The sequence below is a fragment of the Mesoplodon densirostris genome, chromosome 6 (genome assembly GCF_025265405.1).
Source record: "Mesoplodon densirostris isolate mMesDen1 chromosome 6, mMesDen1 primary haplotype, whole genome shotgun sequence".
NCBI lineage: Eukaryota > Metazoa > Chordata > Mammalia > Artiodactyla > Ziphiidae > Mesoplodon > Mesoplodon densirostris.
The window spans coordinates 44,346,275-44,370,534 of record NC_082666.1 but is presented as its reverse complement, the minus strand read 5'-3'; the positions used below and the strand labels follow the sequence as shown (position 1 = coordinate 44,370,534).

The 24,260-nt window shown below is 38.4% G+C and overlaps 1 protein-coding gene and 1 pseudogene across 4 annotated transcripts in view; one reads left to right on the top strand and one right to left on the bottom strand.

Annotated features, from left to right (window-relative positions):
* The window catches only part of KIF27 (kinesin family member 27), an 89,533-nt gene that overhangs the window by 31,902 nt on the left and 33,371 nt on the right, over positions 1-24,260 (bottom strand). For 3 of the 4 annotated variants that reach the window (XM_060101721.1, XM_060101722.1, XM_060101724.1), the window contains 6 exons: positions 19,954-20,120; positions 19,355-19,458; positions 17,587-17,742; positions 14,386-14,591; positions 9,618-9,815; positions 1,726-1,839 (listed from right to left, as the gene is read on the bottom strand). In XM_060101721.1, the coding sequence (XP_059957704.1) occupies positions 1,726-1,839; positions 9,618-9,815; positions 14,386-14,591; positions 17,587-17,742; positions 19,355-19,458; positions 19,954-20,120 (945 nt within the window). The remainder of the gene's footprint in view (positions 1-1,725; positions 1,840-9,617; positions 9,816-14,385; positions 14,592-17,586; positions 17,743-19,354; positions 19,459-19,953; positions 20,121-24,260) is intronic. The other variant, XM_060101723.1, reaches the window with a different exon arrangement.
* Positions 9,841-12,501, top strand: LOC132492322 (heterogeneous nuclear ribonucleoprotein A1-like 3; annotated as a pseudogene).

The window sequence follows — 24,260 nt, the reverse complement described above, 5'->3', positions numbered from 1 at the left end:
AAGACAGTGAATATGCATGAGAAAAAGAGAGCAAAGTGGCCAAGGCAAAGCAGGTCCAGAGCTATGTAGTTTTCCATCCAGACCTAGATAGTATGGTCCTATAAGCAACAGCACATCCAAATAATATTGAGGCCTAAAATAGCAGCTCTACAATTATTAGGAACAGGAAGCATATCCCAGAGCAACTACAGAAATACTTTAGTTTTGTTATATCCAGCTATACCTTAGAAACTCCATATATGAGACCCTATGAAGACTAGCAATTAACTTAAAACATATTCTACAAACATTTCTTGACTGTGAGTGGGGTTTGAAAGATGAATAACAGATATTCTGTAAGCTCCATTCCAACAGGAAAGAAACCAAAAAATTATGACGGTTGATAATAAATGTTGTATACAGCTAACTCCTAGGTACTATGTATGCAAAAATGGAAGGAGGGATCGGTTCTGTCTGAGAAATGGAAGAAATGTCAGTGCCAGCCTCACAGAGTAGGCAATATTTTAGCTGTGCTTTGAAGAATGGGTAGGAGTCTGCTAACATAATACAGGTTTTTTAAGGGAAATAATAATAAATGAATGGATTTTTCTGCATTTGATATAATAAAGGGTATGATTTGTGCAATTCACTGTATCTTAGTAACTTTTCTGGAAATTTCTTATTCTGTCTTTTCTTATAATAAATATTCCTACCACACAGTTCCAATTTTAACTACTCTCTTCTTATAAGAGAGCTTCATATCAAATCAATGTCCTATTAAAAGCTCTTTGGATAGTCATATTGATTAATTTATAATCTTGTTCTTGTACCTGTTTAGAGTCAAATTCTGGAAAATGTTGTTTTACAACATTAAAAAGCATGAAGGTTTTTGTTTGTTTGTTTTATTATTATTTTTAACCCGACATAATCAGTGCAAGCTGTGGGAATCATTATTGTATTCATTCAAAATTTAGATCCTTAACATTTTGAAAAGCAGGTCTAACTATTCTATGCATTCCTACCTCACCTACTCCCCCACATACCCTTCCACCCAGAAATATTACCAAGCATGTCAGTGAGAGAGCTCTTCAACTAATTTCTAAAATATACTAGTAAAATAACTGAGAATACATTCATGTCCTAAATTTTACTATTAAAATATATAAGATTTAAGAAGAGAGAGCAAATAAATTTTTCAAAATTAAGGTGATGTATTTGCATTTGAGGGTAATAACAGTTTTAAGCACAGTAATCATCTTTAAGACTTTTAGAACTGCCATTTCTAATTTACATAAAATTAAAATTTTGTTTCTTTGAACTCTGATATTAATCTATGGATTTCATTTTTTAAATGTGGCACTAAAACAATAGCTTTTTAATATATTATATATGGTGCATATACAATTTGGTTGTGCTTGAGTAGAGAGCTCTTATCTTTAGAAATATATGTTTCCAGGCAAATAAACCAGTCTTGACATGGGAATAAATACAATCTAGTTTTCATGTTTACATTCCACAACATTCAGATAAACCCATTTCTACTGAAATAAGAATACAGCACATTTCCAGATGGGAAATTAATTTTTTAATAACACAAAAAATTCAGAAGAAATATTAGAAATTTTGTACTCGATTGGCAAAGTCTAGTGTTCAAAGATTTTATTCAGAGTCCACCACTTTTTACCCCTACTTAGACAATCATCAAATTGAAGAGAAACCAGGAAACACTAAATAGAATCGACAAACCTGGAGTTGGTCTATACTTCCAAATGAACCTTTTCTCCTCTTCATCTTAAATGCATCAAGGTCCTCAGCTTTCAGTTTTAGACCTTCTTCCTGTTCTGTTTTTAACTGTAGTTCCTACAGAAAACAGGAATTGAAAACACCTTATTGCTTTTACTACATGGTCATCATTAAATATTTATGCAGATAATCATTTTAACATTTACTTTCTTAGTTGCAAAAAGAAAGAAAATGAGTAAATGAAGGTTGGGGCCATTTAAGAAGAAAATAATGTTAGCCCCTCATTCAAGCAATAAAATCTCACAGTAAAAATCAGGATTTACTAGAAAAACTAGGTATTTTTTTCATTCTTTGCCAGTGTTACAAATTTGCATAACAGGGATAAGAGTATGAAAATTATAAATCTGCTCTTTTCCTCTGCCTTTCTGAGTTCATTACCTTCAGTTAGTCTACCCAAAGCACCCATCTGCAATGGGGATATTAGAATTTATCACAGGAGAAATGTAAAAAGAAAAGTTATATTCAGTTTCCAGCATTCAAAAATCAGATTTTGCAGCATGAAAATAGTCTTTCAAGACTGATCATGGTCCTCTGAAGAGTATTTTCCAAATTCCTTTAGTTTCCATTCACATCTTAAGAGTCAAGTCAAGAGGGCCCTTGTGTTCTACTGGGGTTTAGAGACGATGTTGCCATCCACCACCAAAGCTTAGCAGGAATCAGGAAGGAGGCCATGAACTCAAAGTGAACTGGTCCGCACTGCTATTTCTTACTGGTCCATGATGGATAAGTACAGAAATTAAAAGTAAGTGTTTAGAACCTTTTACAACAATTTAACAGAAGAATTTTATGTCTGTTGAATCTAATAATTAAAAGATAGACTTGTATATTTTAGTTTTTATTTCATTTTTCTATTAGTTCTTATTTTACAAGGGTATTGGGCTGTAACAAATGAATAATAAAATGGAAATTGTATCTTTTCCATAGGTAATTTCAGAAGTACTGATAAAAAGTAAGTAAAAGGGAAGTCTACCATTTTCCAGCCCTGGAAATGGCAGAAAGGAGAAAAGAGACAGTAAAAAAGATGTGTGTCCCAATTTTCTTCTCTCTGAGTTTTTGCCCAGAAAGGGGATGATAAATAAAGGTATCACTGAGAGCAGACTGAGAAAATGAGGACTGCAGTGCAGAGGCCTCACACCCACATGGATCTGCCCAGTCTCGCTGAAAGAACAGAGAAGTATGATCAGGAAACAGAGACTAATTGGACTCCTTGGCCTCAGATGATGAGGATCCTGAGTTGAGAACAAATAGGGGTCAGTTATTGTGGAGAACTGACCCCAAAACTGAAGGTGAGGACAGGTCACTGGGCTAGCAAGCTAGATGGGAGATCTAATAGTCTCAACAGGGATTTATAATGCCATTAGGAGATGAGATGAAGCCAAAGCACCTCCAGGCTCTAAGCTGAAAGTGAGACCAATCTATGAACTATACTGGCTTCACATCAAGTGCCAGCAGGGAAAGGTGAACAAGAGAGAGCAGATTCCAGCCAGTGACATCCAAGGACCAAATGAAACTCATAAAGTCCCTTCCCCCTCAACACCATGTGATGCAATAAAGCTACACACCTGAACACCACATATACCAGACTCTATCTTTGAGAATCAGGGGGAGGAAGAGGCCAAGAGACTGAATATTCTTATTCAAGAGAACTGAGAATTATTTGAAGGAAATGTTTAAACTATCAGAATAAGGTTTGGACAGACTGGTTATTTGGTTAGTTCCCGTGATATTTCCAGAAATTCTCATGTCATGGTTTGGGCAGGGCAGGGTGGGAGGGGTGTCATAAGGAACACAGGTCTGCTATGGACTAGATAAAGAAACTTTCTATGCCCACTTGAGTTGAATTATGACTGCATTTGGACCCTGTTATATTTACTACCCATTAATTTTTCATGCTTCCCTAGTTCTAGTTCACAGTTATAATTTAGCCCCTGTCACAGTCACAGCAACATCAGGATGCTGAAATAAAGGCACCTTATACTGGAGCTGACTGCCTACTATTCTTATTCTTCTACAAATGCTTTGAAAGTGTACTGCAGGTGGTCTAATCCCCTCTTTTGCATGTTGCTCTAGACATTATTACCTTTACCTTATATTGTAATCTCTATTATAATAGTAAAATAACTGTCTACCAGGTACTGTGCTATGCTTTTTACATCTATTTAATTATCCCATTTAATCCTCACAATAATCCTATGAAACAGATACCATTATAAATCCCATTTTATAGATGAGGAAATCGGTGCTTAGAGAAGTAAAAAGCCCAGGTCACATTTCAGGGGTTCCCATACCTTTCCTTTATAGTTCATCCATAGTCTTCAGTTAAGAACTGCTGCTCTATGGAGAACCTATGCAGAAGTCATAGTATTCTCTGGAAATGGTTTAGTCAAGTGAAAAATGGAATGTTAGAGAGTTAGCACCAAACAGAAGACAAGATAACCCTTAGGACTCTGAGCAGGTTTTGTTTTTGCATGAAGTAGTAGAAACTTCAATATATCTTTGGGGCAGACTGTTCCTTTTTCTGGAATACTCATTCTCCCCTTAAATGGGCCATATTTCCCTAGAATGAGAGAAGGAACAAAATTACCCTAGATAAGAATGTAAAAAGTTTAAGTTACAGGTAGAGTTGCATTTCAGCAGACTATGCATTCTGCTCAAAAGTATTTTTCTTTTCCCTAAACATAGATTTAGAGAGTGCTATATCTTGTTGGTTTAAGCCAGGGTTCATGAGAGATGAGAAGCTGAGACCCAAAGACCACAGGACTGACAGGCAGGCCTGATCCTCACACTGGAGGAAGGACAGCAATGAACAGACTAGGCTGTTGGCAGTGAAATGAGAATTGAACAGATTCAAGATATTTAGAAGACTCAATTTATAGGACTTTGTGGTTCATTGGATATGCATAATGAGGAAGAGGACAGAGTCAAGGATGACTGCTAAATTTCTAGCCTACCCAACTGAATGCATTGAAATGTCATGTAAAGTACACTGGAAAACTATATTTTCTCCCCCATGAAGGGAGCAGGGAGGAGGAATAGTGGGGAGATAAGTAAGGGAATTCATCTATAAGACAACCTAATAAAGATGTCAACGGTTGGATATATGAATCCAGAGCTCAAATGGCAAATCTGGTATTAAGGATTAAATCTGGGAGTTGTCAGAGTTAAACTGCAGTCATGGAAAAAGACAAGGTGAGAGGTCACCCAGAACAGAGTATGGAAGATACGAGGGCATAGGCTAGAGCCCTGAGTAATTCCCACAGGTAAGGAAACGACAGTGTAGGATAAGCTAGCAAAGACAAAGAACAAGCAATCAGAGAAGAAAAAACAAGGTGAGTATAATTCCACAAAGGCAAAGGGGGAAATATTTCAAGATGGAGGGAGTGGTGAACTATGGTGGATACATCTGAGGTATGACAGAGAGAGCACTAGTGAACTTCTCAAGAGCTTTGAAGTAAACGGTACAGCCAAGACCCAGAAACCAGACTGGAGAGGAGAAGAGAACAAATGAAAGGAAAGGAAGCAGAATCAAATATAGTAAACTTTTCCAAGAAGTTTGGTTATAAAGGGGAGAAGCGAGAGAGAGAAGTATAAAGTTGAAGGAGAGTAATTTTAGGATGAGAAAAGTCTAAGATGTTTAAAGAAAGAATCTAGGAGAAAAGGAAAAGCTGAAAATACAGGAAGAGAAAAAGACAATTGAGATAAAGCACATAAGTGCTTAGCACAGTACTGACTGAAGACAAATAATAGATATTATTTACTGCTATAATAATGACTATTACCATTATTATTTAGAATGAGTAACTCAAGGAAATTAAGAAAGCAATTCCATTTATAAAAACATCTAAAATAATAAAATATCTGGGAATAAATTTAACCAAGGAGGTAAAAGACTAGTACACTAAAAATTATAAAACATTCTGAAAGAAATTAAAGAAGATTTAGATAAATGAAAAGATGCCCCATGCTCATGGATAGGAAAACTTAATATTGTCATGATGCCAATACTGCACTAAGAGATCTACATAGTCAACACAATCCATATCAAAATTCCAATGGCCGCGGGCTTCCCTGGTAGCGCAGTGGTTGAGAGTCCGCCTGCTGATGTGGGGGACACGGATTCGTGCCCTGGTCCAGGAGGATCCCACATGCCATGGAGCGGCTGGGCCTGTGAGCCATGGCCACTGAGCCTGCGTGTCTGGAGGCTGTGCTCTGCAACGGGAGAGGCCACAACAGTGAGAGGCCTGCGTACCACAAAAAAAAAAAAAAAAAAAAAAAAAAAAAAAATCCAATGGCCAGGACTTCCCTGGTGGTCCAGTGGTAAAGAATCCACCTTCCAATGCAGGGGACTTGCATTCAATCCCTGGTCAGGGAACTAAGATCCCACATGCCTCAGGGCAACTAAGCCCACGCACCACAACTACTGAGCTTGCGCGCCTCAATGAGAGAGCCTGTGTGCTGCATACTACAGAGCCCACGCACCCTGGAGCCCACACGCCATGACTAGAGAGAGAAAACCTGCATGCCACAACTAGAGAGAAGCCCACATACCACAACTAGAGAGAAGCCATTGTGCCACAACAAAGAGCCTGCACCACAATGAAAGATCCTGCATGCCTCAACTAAGACCAGATGCAGCCAAAAAAATAAAGAAAATAAATAAATTTTTAAAAAGTGGATCTACAGAGAAAAAGCCAAGAACAGATCGTCATAAAAGGAATAAGTTGAAAATAAAAATTTGTTGAGTGCTGCTGTAAAAAAAGAAAAAAAAGAACTATGCATTAAACACAATTAAAGCATTAAAGAAAAAATTCCAATGGCCTTTTTTGCAGAAATGGAAAAGCTGACCCTTAAATTCATGTGGAATTTCAAGAGTCCTCAAATAGCCAAAACAATCCTGAAAAAGTACAAAGTTGGAGGACTTACTTCCCAAAATCTACTGCAAAGCTACCGTAATCAAAACAGTGTGGGGCTTCCCTGGTGGCACACTGGTTGAGAGTCTGCCTGCCGATGCAGGGGATACGGGTTCGTGCCCCGGTCTGGGAAGATCCCACATGCCGTGGAGCGGCTGGGCCCATGAGCCATGGCCGCTGAGCCGGCACATCCGGAGCCTGTGCTCCTCAACGGGAGAGGCCACAGCAGTGAGAGGCCCATGTACTGCAAACAAAACAAAACAGTGTGTACTTGCACAAGGATAGACATATAGACAAATGGAATAGAACTGAAAGTTTAGAAATAAATCCATAAATCTACAGCCAATTGGTTTTTGACAAGGGTACCAAGTCCATTAAACAGGGAAAGAATAGTCTCTTCAATAGATGGTGCTGGAACAACTGGATTTCCACATGCAAAAGAATGAAGATGGACCCCTACCTCACACCATATACAAAAATTAACTCAAAATGGACCAGGAACCTAAATATAAGAGCTAAAACCATATAACTCCAGAAGAAAACATAGGGGTAAATCCTTATGACCTTAGATTTGGCAACGGATTCTTAGATATGATACTAAAAGCACAAGCAACAAAAGGAAAAATAGATAAATTGGAATTTCATAAAAAATGTAAAACTTTGGTGCATCAAAGAATATTATCAAGAAAATGTAAAGGGCTTCCCTGGTGGTGCAGTGGTTGAGAATCTGGTGCCAATGCAGGGGACACGGGTTCGAGCCCTGGACTGGGAAGATCCCACATGCCGTGGAGCAACTGGGCCCGTGAGCCACAACTACTGAGCCTGCACGTCTGGAGCCTGTGCTCCGCAACAGGAGAGGCCGCGAGAGGGAGAGGCCCATGCACCACGACGGCTCACTGCAACTAGAGAAAGCCCTCACACAGAAATGAAGACCTAACACAGCCATAAATAAACAAACAAACAAACAAATAAATAAATAAGAAAATACAAAGATGATCTACAGAATGGAAAAAAATATTTGGAAGCCGTGTATCTGATAAAGTTTAATGTCCAGAATACATAATGAATTCCCACAAGTCAACAACAAAGAGACAGCCCAATTAAAAAGCAGACAAAGAACTTGAAAAGACATTTCTCCAAAGAAGATATACAAATGGGCAATAAGCACATGAAAAGGTGTTCAATACCATTAGTCATTATGGAAATGAAAATCAAAACCACAATGAGATTCCACTTCACATGTACTTGGATGACTATAATAAAAAAGAAACAGAAAATGACAAGTGTTGATGAAGATGCAGAGAAATGAGACCCCTCATACATTGCTGGTGGGAATGTAAAATGGTGCTGCCACTATCAGAAACAGTTGGTGGTTCCTCAAAAAGCTAAGCATAGAATTAGCATATGACTCAGCAATTCCACACCTAGGTATTTCAATTCCAAATTGAAAGCAGGCACTTGAACAGTTACTTCTATGCCAATGTTTATCACAACATTATTCAATAGCCAAAACGTGGAAACAACCCAAGTGCCTATCAGATAAATGCTGAAACAAAATGTTGTGCACGCATGCAATGGAATATTGCCCAGCCATAAGAAGGAATGAAGTTCTGATATATACTACAGCATGGCTGAACCTTGAAAACATGATGCTAAAGGAAAAAAGCCAGATACAGGACAAATATTGTATGATTTCACTTTTATGAAATATCTAGAATAGGCAAATTCATAAAGAGAGAAGTAGATTAGGGTTACCAGGGGCTTGGGGGGAAGAGGGGAAAGGGAATTATTGCTTAATGGTTACCAAGTGTCTATTAAGGGTGATGAAAAAGTTTTGGAAAAAGATAGTGGTGATGGTTCCACAACACCGAATGTAATTAATGGCACTGAGCTATACGCTTAAACAAAGCTAAAATGGTCAATTTCATGTTATATTATTTTATAAAAATCAATAATGTAATATACCAAAACTCACTGTATGCTTTACATGGGTGAACTGTATGATATGTGAAGTATATCTCAATAAAGCTGATTTAAAAAAAAAAAGAATCAGTAATTTGGCTTAAATGCTCTTTTAAGTTCCCTTCCATCAATAAATTCTGTCATTTTTTTTTTAAGGTCTGAGAATATATTATTTTCCAAAGTTCAAAATGTAGGAAATCTCCAATTATGTTCCAAACCTTGGGTCTGGCTTAACATTTGAACAGAACAGAGCCTGGTACACAGCGCTAGGTAAGTGTTTGTTGTTATTATGATCATTATCATCCTTCTCTTCTTCAAAAGAGCCCTACTGAGGCAAGTATGATAAGGCCATCTTAGATAAGAATAAACAGACACGGAGAGGGTTAAGTGATTTTCTCAGTAAATGATCTAGCCAGGAACTGAGAGAGTTGGGATTGAATACATGCAAGCCTGGCTCCAGAGCCCAGGCTGACACCACTAGTTCCTCCCCAGCCCAATCCATTCTATAGAACGGCTGGGCATACAGGTCTGATCACTTTTCTGCACACTATGAATGAAATGGTACCATTTTACCTTGTACCTTTTTCTATGCTGCCGCATGGACAATGCATGTCAAAGCACTTTGAAAATGGCAAATCCTATTCAAATGTGAGATATTTTTTTAGAAAGTCAGCTTTATAAATTTGTGTTTTTGACAGCCTCAACTGAAGTTAGGATCCTAGTTACAGAAATTATCATGGCACTTTCTTTTGGGAAGTCAAAGCCTTCAAGACAGTACTCAGAATTCAATAAATAGCTTTTACTATGTAGATCAACAAAGTTTTAAAGTGAATGAGGACAGCAGCCAAGGACAGGCCAAGGTGAGATACCTCACAAGCCAACTGAATCAAGACCTTGGTTACATTAGCTCTGAGCAATTGAACATTTCATACTATGCTTAGCAGGAAAGTATGACAATATTACTTTGATTTTTTGTTGACCCCGCTGAATTTCTGCATCCAGTTGCTTCCTTTTCTCATTTTCTTCTTGAAGTCTTTTTTGCAGCTGTACCTTTTGATGTTTCATGTGATCTACATTCTGCTCTAGTTCATTAGCACGTTTCTCATTTTGGATCGACAGTGATGCCAATTTCTTACTATTTTGTTGCTTCTTCTGTAAGACCTGGGATCATATGGAATATTTCAAAATGAAAAACTGCACCTCTCATATCCCTCCAGTAAACTTAAACTTAAACTTAAACTCTTCATTTAATGACGCAGGGGAGAGGTCACAACAGTGAGAGGCCCGCGTACCACACAAAAAAAAAAAAAAAAAAAAAAAAAAAAAAAAAAAAACCCACTTCAAAGGATTAAATAATACATATAAAACATCTAGTATGTATATAGCACTTGGTAGATACTTAACTATCACACTTCTCATCCCCACCACCATCCTTATCATCTTTAGCATCCCCATCCCCATCAGTTGTGCATGCATATGGCAAAGGCACAGAAATCTCTAAAACTACGTGGGACACTTCTTTCAGTCCTCCGTCTATGAGATGTTTCTTTTGAATTTAATTAAGTTCTTTCCTTTCCTCATCAGTACCCTCAGCAGAAAAAGATACATAACAAGAAACATGGAAAACAAAAAGAACATGATAATTCAAACCCTATTAATAATCTTTCATTTAACCTTTTAATCACAACCATAAGAATAATCTTTGCTAAATCCACACACAAGTCTTAAGCTATAGATTTATACAGTAAATATAATAACCTCCTTAGAAAAATAATAATTTTGGCTCTTTCAAGAGAAGTGGAAAAAACACAAACACATGAAGACTAAACAATATGCTACTAAACAGCCAATGGGTCAACAAAGAAATCAAAGGGGAATCAAAAAATACCTTGAGACAAATGAAAATGGAACCACAACTGTCCAAAATCTATGGGACACAAAAAAAGCAGTTTTAAGAGGGAAGTGTACAGTGATACAGGCCTTCCTTAAGAAACAAGAAAAATCTCAAATAAACAATCTAACATTACACCTAAAGGAACTAGAAAAAGAAGAACAAGCAAAGCCCAAAGTTAGTAGAAGAAAGGAAATAATAAAGGTCAGAGAAGAAATAAATGAAATAGAGACTAAAAAGACAATAGAAAAGATCAGTGATACTAAGAGCTGGTTTTTTGAAAAGATAAATAAAATTGACAATTTAGCCAGACTCAGAAAGAGACAAAGAGAGGCCTCAAATGAATAAAATCAGAAATGAAAGAGAAGTCACTACTGATACCACAGAAATACAAAGGATCATAAAAGAGTATGATCAGGGACTTCCCTGGTGGCACAGTGGTTAAGAATCCGCCTGCCAATGCAGGGGACACGGATTCAAGCCCTGGTCTGGGAAGATCCCACATGCCGCGGAGCAACTAAAACCATGTGCCACAACTACTGAGCCTGAGCTCTAGAGCCTGCGAGCTACAACTACTGAGCCCACGTACCACACCTACTGAAGCCCGCGCACCTAGAGCCCGTGCTCCGCAACAAGAGAAGCCATCCCTGCGCACCACAAGGAAAAGTAGCCCCCACTCACCGCAACTAGAGAAAGCCCATGTGCAGCAATGAAAACCCAACACAGCCAAAAAAAAAAAGAAAAAACAGAGTATGATCAACAATTATATACCAAAAAATTGGATAGCCTAGAAGAAATGGATAAATTCCTAGATACACACAGTCTTCCAAGACTGAATCATGAAGAAATAGAAAATCTGAATAGACAGATTACAAGATTACAAGATCAGTTCTTACTTATTAATATTGAGTATAAGAATTACAATCAGAACTGAAGGTAGGACAACCTTTCTGCCCGTGGACGCCGCCGAGTAAGCATCATTGAAGTCTCCCCCGTCTACTGCTGTCGTGTCTAAGTCAGTCTCCCAAAGAGCCCGAACAGCTGCAGAAGCTCCTCATCAGACGTTTGAAACAACCGATGTGAGTCTGAGGAGCCACCTGAGCAGCAGGCAGCGCTCACAGACTGTGGTAACGAGGGGTCCAAACACCAGGCGCTCCAGAGGCTTCGGGTTTGTCACGTATGCCATTGCAGAGGAGGTGGATGCAGCCAGGGATGCGAGGCCACACGAGGTGGATGGAAGAGTTGGGCAACCAAAGAGGGCCATCTCAAGAGAAGATTCTCAAAGACCTGGTGCCCAATTAACTGTGAAAAGGATTTTTGTTGATGGCATTAAAGAAGACACTGAAGAACATCACCTAAGAGATTATTTTGAACAGTGTGGGAAAACTGAAGTGATTGAAATCATGACTGACTGAGGCAGTGGCAAAAACAGAGGCTTTGCTTTCGTAACCTTTGATGACCATGACTCCGCAGACAAGACTGTCATTCAGAAATATCACACAGTGAACGGCCACAACTGTGAAGTCAGGAAAGCCCTATCTAAGCAAGAGAAGGCTAGCGCTTCATCCAGCCAAAGAGGTCGAAGTGGTTCTGGAAACTGGTGGTGGTCACGGAGGGGGTTTTGGTGGGAATGACAACTCTGGTCGTGGAGGGAACGTCAGTGGTCGAGACGCCTTTGGTGGCAGCCGTGGTGGCGGGGGATATGGTGGCAGTGGGGATGGCAGTCATGGATTTGGTAATGACGGAAGCCATTTTGGAGGTGGCAGAAGCTACAATGATTTGGGCAATTACAACAATCAATCTTCAAATTTTGGACCCATGAAAGGAGGAAACTTTGGAGGCAGAAGTTCTGGCCCCTATGGTGGTGGAGGCCAATACTTTGCCAAACCACAAAATCAAGGTGGCTCTGGTAGTTCCAGCAGCAGCAGTAGCTATGGCTGTGGCAGAAGGTTTTAATGACTGCCAGGAAACAAAGCATAGCAGGAGAGGAGAGCCAGGGAAGTGACAGGGAAGCTACAGGTTACAAGAGATTTGTGAACTCGGCCAAGCACAGCACTGGCAGGGCCTAGCTGCTACAAAGAAGACATGTTTTGGACAATACTCATGTGTATGGGCAAAAAAACTTGAGGACTGTATTTGTGACTAATTGTATAACAGGTTATTTTAGTTTCTGTTCTGCGGAAAGTGTAAAGCATTCCAACAAAGGGTTTTAATGTAGATTTTTTTTTTTGCATGCGTGCTTTGATTGCTAAATGTAATAGTCTGATGATGACGCTGAATAAATGTCTTTAAAAAAAAAAGAACTGAAGGTAGGATATAAACCTATGAAATTATAAATAAATTTCATAATAATCATAAAGGAAAGCTCTTAATTGTTTTGTTCTACTAATGTTTTGTTCAAATGAGTACTTTGTTAGACGTCGCAGCCTTAACTTAACGGTCAAGAACTTTAAAAAAATTGATCGCAAGACTCTCTGAGGTGAATTGCTAAGGGAAAATATGTATTCTGAAGGAAAGTGCAAAGTGTCAAGTCACGTTATTTTAACTTGGTGTTGACTTGAGAGGCTACTTAAGTATAAAAAAATTTTAATGGCGATGTGCAGCTGTTTGAGATGGCATTAAAAACCCTAGAAGAAGGGACTTTTTTGCTCTGTTCACTTCTGCATCCCCACCTAGAACAGGACCTGGCACACAGGAGGTGTGCGGTGAACACTTATCTTGTTGAAAGAAAATAACTGTGGCACAGTTTCAAAAATAGGTAACTAATGCTCTGACTAGGTTAACTACAATTCCATTCTATGTACAGTGGAAACAATATGAAAGCAACAGATTATGAATCAGGGACTTCCCTGGTGGTCCAGTGGTTGAGAATCCATATTGAAATGCAGGGGATGCTGGTTCGATCCCTGGTCAGGGAACTAAGAACCCATATGCCGTAGGGCAACTAACCCTGCATGCCACAACTACAGAACCCATGCACTCTGGAGCCCTCACACCACAGCTACTAAGCCTGCACATTCTGGAGCCCACACGCTACAACTAGAGAGCCTGCACACCGCAACTAATGAGCCCATGCGCTGGAGAGAAGCCTGCGCACCACAGTGAAGAGCCCGCATGCCACAACGAAAGATCCTGCGTGCCGCAACTAAGACCTGACACAGTGAAAAATAAATAAATAAATAAATAAATATTTTTAAAAAATAGATTATGAATCAAAAGAACTGGAAAAGGCATTTTAGTAAATTCATTATAAGCAAACTAACAAAGCACTCTGACTATACCAAAAGCATCTGGGAATGGCTTCCTACACAAAATCTCTCTATAATGGAATATTTCTCAAAGAATAGAATTTTTTAACTGTAGCTATATTTGAGGTTATAGCAAAGTCCAGCATTAGGAAATTAAGAATAAGATGTGGTACTCAAAGTTATTAACCTTTCTTAAGCCAATCAGTTATGATTTCAGAAAACTGTCTGAAACAGTTATCGTATTTGTTGAGTGTCAAGGAAGTGCTATATACATACCAGATGTTTTATATATATTATTTAATCATTAGTTAATCTTTTATCCTTCAGAAAAGGATACTATTTTCTGTGGTTATCTTTATTTCTCACCATGTGGTTTTTGATAAAAAGATTAGAATAACACACTTCCTGAATGAGGAAATATACTACCCAGACTAAAATTATGTAAACTCACCAGCATACTGGATAAGAAAACTTGCCATCCAGTTCCTCCCGCTAGTAAAAACTGAATACTACTTCTTTCCTAACTAGGTACAATAATCCTCAAAATCAGGAAGCCTTAAGTAAGTTTTCTCAATTATATTTTTTAAATTACCTGGACTCTTAGCTTCGCAGCATCCATCTTTTTACGAAATTCCTTCTGTAATTTTACCTTCAAAGCAACGTCAGAAAGATCTTTGTTTTCCAGTTCCTCTAGCTGCTTTTGCATTTCAGTTAATTCCACTTTCGCCTGTTCTGCTTCATGTTCAAGTTTTGTTACTTTCAGAGAATACTGTTTGCTTACGGACTTGACATCATTACCTTCATAATAATAATAATAGTAATAACAATTATAAATTATGTTTAAAAACTAAGTAAAACACCAAAAACATAAAATTTCCATACTCTTAAAAAGCTGGGCAGTAATTATTTAAGGCATAGCATTAAAAATCCAGCTGTCCCTCCCATCCCCATCAAACACAACTTGCCACCTGTCCTTTTAATAATTAGTTCCTTAATGACTGTCCCCATCTGGTGCCATTCTATCTTCTCCCTGGTTCATCTTTTGTTCTGAATTTGCAGTTTACCTTTGCTGGCATCAAACTTCAGTTAAAAGGTATTTGGGGTGACTCACTGGCCTCTTGCTTACTACACTTTGTCTTCCTACCACCCATAATCTGTCTCCGAATTCTTTTCTTTTACTATTATGAAAGTTTTTCAACATATCAAAAGCAGAGAAATAATATAATGAAAGTCCATCACCCAGATTCAACAGTTATCAAGATTTTGCCACAGCTACTTCATCTATACCTTTTTTTCTTCAATTTACTTAAAAACTTTAAAGCAATCCCAGATATAATGTCATCACCTATGTATACGTCAATAAGCATCTAAACAGAATATGGAAATAACCAAAAAGTCATTATCACACCTAACAATGCTAATACCCACCAGTTCCTATTCAGACTTCCCCAACTGTCTCAAAATGTCTTTTACAATTAGTCTATTTTAATCACAATCCAAACAAGGTCACAGTACCATCTTATTGTTATGTTTCTTAAGAATCCTTTAATATAGAGCTGGCCCCCTCTCCTTTTTCATTTCATTTGAATTGTTAAAGATAAATTTTTTAAAAATACTTTTCTTATGAATATTTTGAACATAGAGAAAAATAGAATATAGATATTTCTATATCTCTTTTCATTCTAGGTCCAGCTACTGACCCTAAAAATTTGGTTCTGATTTATTCTGAATAGTCAACTGTCCTGAACCAGACTGGCAAACTAGCAGCAGTGGGAAGTAAGAGTCTAGAGGTCATGGGGTGAATAATCACCAGGACAGGTTGTTATACTGGCATACTGTAAAGCTCTTAATTTTTTAATAAAGGGAGTTATTGAACTAAATGCACTGTAAGTTGTCTTCTGGCTCTACAGTTCTATAATTTCAACTAACTTCAAAATACATATGACAACAATGTTTTAATGAATCTGTGATCCCATAAATTGTTTAACAGGCCAATATTTTATGAACCACTAAGAAAAAAAAATTCAGTACCAATTACACCATGACAAAATGCTAAAATGCCACTGATTTTTAAGATGCATCCCTATTTCAGAGATATTAAAATGTGAAAAGAGTGTGTATTAAAATTGATGAAATACAGTATAATTGTCATTGTTATTAATTTTGGCTGAAGTAGCTACAGTTTGGGGAAGTCTTCAGTGAGAGGACTTTGAAAAGTAAGTACACATTGACCCTTTTGCTAATCACCATTTCTAAGGATCTTTAGGAAAGCTCCAAATTTCCCTTCGTTCTAATGAACAAGAGGACTTTCTCTGTTTAAGTTCAGGTATCCTCTATTTTAAGGCAACCAGGATGGGTATACCAGGCTACAAAAGTGTGCTTGTTTAGTTAGATATCCCATGGTGGGATAACCTATATGAAAGAAAATCATTTATTTCAGAGTGGTAAATATCCTCAATTTCTACACTCACTACCCTAAAATCATGGGGATGGAGAAGCTATTTAAACCACTAAACCATTTCCTAGATACTCCTAAGAGAGGTTTACTGGCATTGATCTTGCCTATGAGGAAAGAGAATGGTCAAAATCAAACATCTGGGATAACTGGAGCTGGGACGATGCATAGCCCATACACCAGTAGGAATGAGAAAGGAAAACGCTTTGGACAGCAGCTAGAGGAGAGGAAGTTGAGAAAGGAGGACCAACAGCCAGAAGGCAAGCTTGCAGGAAAGAGGAGGGAGAGGCCAGGCAGGTTTCTCCTTGCTGGCAGAGGATTTGGGACCCACAATTCGTGTAGTTTGAGTGTGATTATAGTCTTGGGCTTGAAGAAGAGGATAGTATTTCCTTCAGTTTCCCCAAATGTGACCAGAGTTGTTTTGCATTGAAATCGGAAGAAAGAAACGCTAGTGTGTCTTATTCCTTCAATTCTTTACTGAATTTCAGAGTAGTCAAGGCTTACACTTTGAGTGTATTAGTGAGGGGAACCCAAAAAGCTTGAGATGTACATTTTAGGGCAAGCCTAATGGAGTTGCAGGGTGAGGAGAGGATGTGGTACATATGCTCAACCTGGTAGATTAAGGGGAGGAGATGAAAGCCTGGCTCACGCACGAGGACAGCTCTCAAGGACAAATCCTTATATCTTCAGAAAAACAAAAATTAGCTACATTTAAAATATAAAGTTTATAATTAAGGTTAAATATGAACTATCCAAGAAAAAGAGACTAATAATTTAAAATAAGTATTTACTAAAAATGAACTCGGAAAACATCTCAGACTTATCCCAGATGCCTAGTATAATGTTTCTAAACAGTGGCAAAAAACATTAAGTGCCATAGAGTTTCAGCACAACACAGAGTTCACACTAGTTAGAAAAATTCATAGATGAAATCAAATATAACAAAGTTCTTTTGATAATTAACCTCCACATACTGGCTCTAGAGCACACCTTGTTAGAACGAATTCTAAGCTAACGTGGATAGTCCTGAGCATCAAAAATTAAAGTAAATGTTACAACATCAGAACCAACTTTAGAAGCTTTTCTTTTTTTTCTTTCTGCGGTACATGGGCCTCTCACTGTTGTGGTCTCTCCCATTGCGGAGCACAGGCTCCGGACGCGCAGGCCCAGCGGCCATGGCTCACAGGCCCAGCCGCTCCGCGGCATGTGGGATCTTCCTGGACCGGGGCACGAACCCGTGTCCCCTGCATCGGCGGGCGGACTCTCAACCACTGCGCCACCAGGGAAGCCCTAGAAGCTTTTCTTTCTCATATAAGCTGGTTCACAGGATGCTATTACCTGTTTTAATTAATTCTTTACTTAGATCTTCCTTCATCTTGATGTTGATAGTAAGTTCCCTCATTTTCCGTTTAGCTTCAGTAAGTATGAGTTCTGAATTCCTTAATTTTTGCAAATTCAACTCTTGACTCTCCTGGAGACATTCAATCTTTAAACCTTTAAAATAAAAGAAACAAAACTGAGAAATAAAAACTATCTGCTCAGAAATATTTGACAGAAGTAGAGTTAAAAAAAAAAAGGCAGACACACAAGCAGTCTAGAGGTAACAGAGGAAGGGACAGACAGAAAAAAAAAAAAAAGGAAAAAATACATGGCAATTGGGACAGTTTCCCAGCTCGCAGTGAGTTTTCCTTTCCTTAAAACATATGTATATGCTCTAGTCATATCCTGTAGGTTCTGATACAGTTTTTCATTACCCTTAGATATTCTGCAATTTGACTTTTTCTTTAACCCGAGTTATTTAAGAAAGATATAAAATCTCCAGATAGGTAGAGGTTTTAATTTTTTTCCTACTAACTCATAGTTTTACGGTAATCAGAGAATGTAGTCTCCCTCTACCCCAGGCTAATAAGAGTGTGGCCTCACACTGTTTCTGTCTTGTACTAGAACATAAATCAATTACCTCACTCTTTTAGCTCAGCTGACATTTTTTTCACAGTGAGACTTCCTCAGTGAAGGAGCTGGTGCACTGATTTACATCCTGACATTAAGTTTCTTACCTGGTTGTAGACCAGTAACAAACAGTTCAAGGATGGCTACTTGGGTAGCACTTATCTACACTATTTATACATTTTAAAAATTTATCTCAATTTCATTTTTTAATATTACACACATAAGCTCAAATTTATTTTTAATTATCTATCTTTGGTTGCACTGGGTCTTCGTTGTTGCATGCAGGCTTTCTCTAGTTGAGGTGAGCAGGGGCTACTCTTCATTGAGGTGAGCAGGCTTCTCATTGCGGTGGCTTCTCTTGTGGACCACGGGCTCTAGGTGTGAGGGCTTCAGTAGTTGTGGCTCATGGGTTCTAGGGTGCAGGCTCAGTAGTTGTGGTGCGTGGGCTTAGTTGCTCTGCAGCATGTGGGATCTTCCCAGACCAGGGCTCGAACCCGTGTCCCCTACATTGGCAGGCGGATTCTTAACCACTGCGCCACCAGGGAAGTCCCCCATAGGCTCTTAAAAAGATGCTATTTTCACAGTGTACGACTTATCACGTTATTTATATTCTCTGTACTCTTACTCTTGGTGTTGTGACCACACATAGGCTAAGAGAAATGAGCTAAAATCTCTACGTATACTTTTTGCAACATAAATGTCTTTTATGCTGTTTTTTGATGCATAAAAATTCTCATCAATTGTGAACATTATAAGCACCCACTTAACTAAGTTGGCTCTAATGCCAAATATATCACTAATGGTAGGCATGGGTGCCAGGGAAGCAGTAGACAGCTAGTAAATTACTTAAGATACATTTTAAAGAAGTCAAGAGTACAATGTATATCAATTCACGTTTGAATATAAAATCCCCATTCTGAGAGATTTAGCCTATAACTCTAGCTTGAATTGATTGGTGGAAAAACTGCTTTCATTAAGGAGTAAAAACGAACAAAAATTCAGAGGTAGAGCAGAGAACACAAAGGAAAAGCCGGGAAAGCACTCCTAATCAAGTTCCCATCTTGGAGAATTCCCAGATGCTTCTTAAATTATTGCCTGAAGAAAAAGAGAGGTGTCATAAATATTAGATCTAAAGTACTTGAGAAAGTCTGTGTACCTTCATTCTCCAATCTTGACTTTTGTGTTTGATCCTGAATATCATTCAATTCAACAAGAGAACAAACAGAGCCTGGCTTTTGAATCCACGAGCAACCTTTATGTCTAAAAAAAAAAATATATCAGGATCAAAGGTAACTTGTCTGTTAGTGGTTTCTAATCTGCCCTCAAATTAGTTTCCCCCAAAATTATTCTTTAAATTGATTAATTATTCTTTAAATGATTAATATAAAATAAATGGAACTTACTAATATTCCACAAAATAAAAAGATATCCCCCACCATGTTGGACCCAGTGGAAAATTCATCATGTTTGTTGCCACTGTGGCAGCAGAATCAGGAAATCCAAAATCATTCTCTCTGAAAATTAAAATTCAACCACCATAAATGCTTTAAAGCAAAATTATTTTACAGTTGTTAGACTGATGGCTTGTGTTCAAACACTGGTTTCATAACACATTAGTTGACAGTACATGTAGCAAAAACCACTTAACTCTCCTACTAAATGGAAAAAGATATACTTTAATGAAAAAAACCTACATCTGTATATATTAATTGCATCACATAATTATGTTTATTAAATCAGTCTATATTAACATACCTAATTTCAGATTTCTCTTGGCCTTCTGACTCATCGTCACTGCTATCAGAAAACTGGCAGTGGAGGACTTCATCCTGCTCTTCTAAGTGACCCAGCAGCATCTGACTTCGTGTTCGAAATCCGGCAACTAGTCGATCCAGAGAGTATACAGAAGGACTTGTGTAGACCTTACAAGTGATTCCCCCACCCAACAACAAAAAACGTGATTTTTAAAGTGTCTGTTTTTATCCTATCACTCAAAATGTTTTTTAAAGAGGTTAGACAGGTACTCTTAAAATAGCCAATCACTGAAAATATATATTCCCCCCCCGCCCACAAAAAAAGTCAAAATTCATTTCACAATACTATTGTGCCTCATGGACACACACTTCTTTCAGAATCTATACATAGCTCTTCCTCTTCTAGAAAGCTTGTATAGCTTCAGGGAAAATAGCACTCAAAAATGAAACCAAAAAGAGGCATGAGTGAAAACATCACAGCTTTTTTTAATATATTTTTTTTAAGATTTATTATTTATTTATTTATTATTTTTGGCTGCGTTGGGTCTTAGTCGCGGCATGCGGGATCTTCGTTGAGGCACGCGGGATCTTTCATTGCGGCGTGTGTACTTCTCTCTAGTTGCGGCCTGCGGGTTTTCTCTTCTCTAGCTGTGGCGCACAGGCTCCAGGGCGCATGGGCTCTGTAGTTGTGGCACACCGGCTCTAGTTGAGACATGTGAGCTCAATAGTTGTGGCACGCAGGCTTAGTTGCCCCTCGGCATGTGGGATCTTAGTTCCCTGACCAGGCCCTGCACTGTAAGTGGATTCTTTACCACTGGACCACCAGGGAAGTCCCAACATCACAGCTCTTAAACATAGCTCAGGCACTCCCCAACAAGTGTGAAGCCCATACACAGTGTAATAGGAGACAACTGTTACCCACCCCACCGCAATCTTCCCATTTCTGAACACTTGGAGAATTGCAGTGCTGCTAAGGTCTGCAATTCCCCTCTGATCCAAATCCCACCACATGAAGAAATCCAGAGCCACTACCACTCCTTCTGCCAGGGCAAAATATTCCCGATTTGGAAATTTGAATGTATTTATTCAGACTTTACATGTAGTAGTCAGGGAGAGCTGAATGAATGCTCTAAGTGACACTTAATATGTATCATGGGATAAATAGATTTTCATGGACTAGCCTGGAAACTTTCTATATTATTATTCTATTGGCCTTAAGTTCTCAAAAATTCACCTTGGAAAACAATGAATTAGATATTGCCTTTATACTTTTATTCTAGTTTCTGTTACCAAATATTTCCTTTTTAACCACTTCTCTATAACCAAACCTCAGGGTGATTTCTCAAAAAAGGTAAATAATAAGATCTTAGAGGAGACATTCAATTTATTAATATAAATCATTATAAGCTATTAAAATTACTACACAGTAGAATGTGTATATCACATGGTGTGAAGATTCAATTGACGTAGGTCCTTTACACACCACCTCCCAGGAAAGCCAACCTAATACTGGATATTCCTTGATACTTGATTTTTGTGCCTCCACTGTTGGTCACCTAATAAGACCATCCATCACATCAGCACCATGATGGATGGGGGGTAAAGTTTTCTAGGTGGCCTCCCGATTCTGGGGTACAGAGATTATTTACAGAAGAACCAACTCAAGAAGTATTTATCTAACAAGCACGTTGTACCTAGCATGGCCGTCTGCACCATAACCAACAGGATTCAACGCTGCTCTTTGTTGGGGGTGGGGGTGGGGGCTGGGAGGAGGGCTTTATTTCAGGAGCAAATAAAACTTTTTGTTCAGAATCAAACTTTGTTCTCTGGGATTGTAACTTGCTTTAAAATTTTCTTTTTACAAAGAAAAGCAAATGACCCAGCTTAATAATGAACACCAAATGGGTTCTGCCACAATGAGTAACATTCAGTAAATTAATTCCTTAACAGTCATTCCACCCAAAAGAATGGTTCTTAGCCCCTTCTGGCTCACCAAGCCTTCTATAATCTGGCCCCTTCCTACCTAAGTGTTGGGTCCTGCTTCTTTCAGTTGCTTCTGCACTCCCTGCTCCCAACAAAGAATATTTTTGCATTTTCAACCATACCCCAAGCAACACTGATCACAATGTTAGTACTCAATAAGCTGAGTAATAATTCAGATAACTGAAGTGTATCCAACTAGAAGGCAATTTTTTTATTCTAACCATTTTTTCTGAGAATTACATAGCAACAGGACTGGACAGAACTTTAAAGATTAGAGTTCAACTCATCCCATGTTTGACTCTCCTCTGTAAAACTGCAAATTATCATTTAACCTCTGCTTAAACAAATTCACTGTGGGGACCCGCACAAGCCCTGAGACCTCTCATATTACTTTGACAGTTCTCACTAATAAACCCCTCTTTATATTGCCTTAGCACTGTATCTCATTGGTCCTAGTTCTAGAGACAAAGTCTAACAGTAATGATAAGCCTTCAAATCTTTGAAAGCAGTTATCATGTCTCCTCTGAATCAGACTAAATCTAGAGTTACTTCAGATTTTCTCCAAGGTCCTTCAGCAACTTGGTTGTTCTCCAAAAATAATCTAATTTGACTTAGGTGTTGTACCCAGACCTGAGTGTAATATTCTCAATCATCATATAAGATAATCTCTTCTCACTAGTGATGCATTTGATTTTGTTTCATGAGGTGTGTTGCAACTCATTTACCACAGACTGTGGCTTTCACATATTTAATTTTGTAGTTGAATTTGAGAGTTCCACAAAGGTTTATAAGATGTACTTTGTCATTTTGCTACTGTGAAGTTGGTATGTTTTGCAGGAATGAGTGCTGGGCTGGCAAGGCAACCTGGTCAAAGCTCAGCAGACACATCTCACACGGCTCTGCTTCACCATGAGCAACAATCTATGCAAAGAAGTGATTAAAAAGCAAAACTAGGGCCTCCCTGGTGGCGCAAGTGGTTAAGAGTCCGCCTGCCGATGCAGGGGATACGGGTTCGTGCCCCGGTCTGGGAGGATCCCATATGCCGCGGAGCGGCTGGGCCCGTGAGCCATGGCCGCTGGGCCTGCGCATCCGGAGCCTGTGCTCCGCAACGGGAGAGGCCACAACAGTGAGAGGCCCACATACCGCAAAAAGGAAAAAAAATAAAATAAAAAAAAAAAGCAAAACTAATTAATTATTTTGTGAGAAAAAAATGGCCTTTGTGTGAAAGATAAAATCTTAATGAAAACTGAAAAGGCTGTTGACTTCATTGTATGGGATTTAATGCATAAGAATTTTGTGACTCAATAAAAATGTAATTCATTCAGGAAAAACAGAAAAGATTTTACAGATATTTCCACTTTTGTGAGTTTGGAGATTCCAGAAGGTTTAAAAAATATATCCTTGGGACTTCCCCGGTGATCCAGTAGTAGAGAATCCACCTTCCAATGCAGGGGACGCGGGTTCGATCCCCGGTCAGGGAACTAAGATCCCACATGCCACAGGGCAACTAAGCCTGCGTGCCACAACTACTGAGCACCTCAACGAGAGAGCCCGCATGCCACAAACTACAGAGCCCACGCACCCTGGAGCCCATGCACCACAACTAGAGAGAGAAAAACCCTCATGCCACAACTAGAGAGAAGCCTGTGTGCTGCAACGAGGAGCTCACGCACCGCAATGAAAAAGAAAGATCCCACATGCCGCAACTAAGACTCGAGGCAGCCAAAAGAAAAAAAAAGAAAGAAAGAAAGAAAAAAAAATCCCTTAAGAACATTTTTGTTGGTTTTCTTACTATACAATTATGTCAAGTACTGAAAGTGATATTATTTACCTATTGCTTTTATTTCCTTTTCATAATACAATATTTTATCAAATCTAAAATGTCATCAACTGTAAGACACACCATTATTTTTATACCAGCAAGAAAGAAAAAAGCTATCCTCTATGACATACCATCAATTGTAAAACATATCCTACCACCAAAGATGATAAAGTGAAAAAAAAATGTGAGTCTTATAATCCATGAAAAATGGTAGTATCATCAGCATATGTGGTATTATTTTAAACCTAAGTAAAGACTGGTACCACTTTGTAATTTTTTCCTTCCAAAGTGCCTTTTTGGTATTTACCACATTAGGAAAATAGAAACCTCTGTTACATTTTTTTCCTTAAATTTAAATCTAGATTCAATTTTACATGAGTTTACATTAGATGAGTTTCTGGTATCTGTTGAGACAAATGAGTTTCTTTCTCGTTTTTCCTAATAATTTGGTAAATTATACTATTTAGTTGTGAAGGGCAATTTCTTTAGGATTTCTACATAAG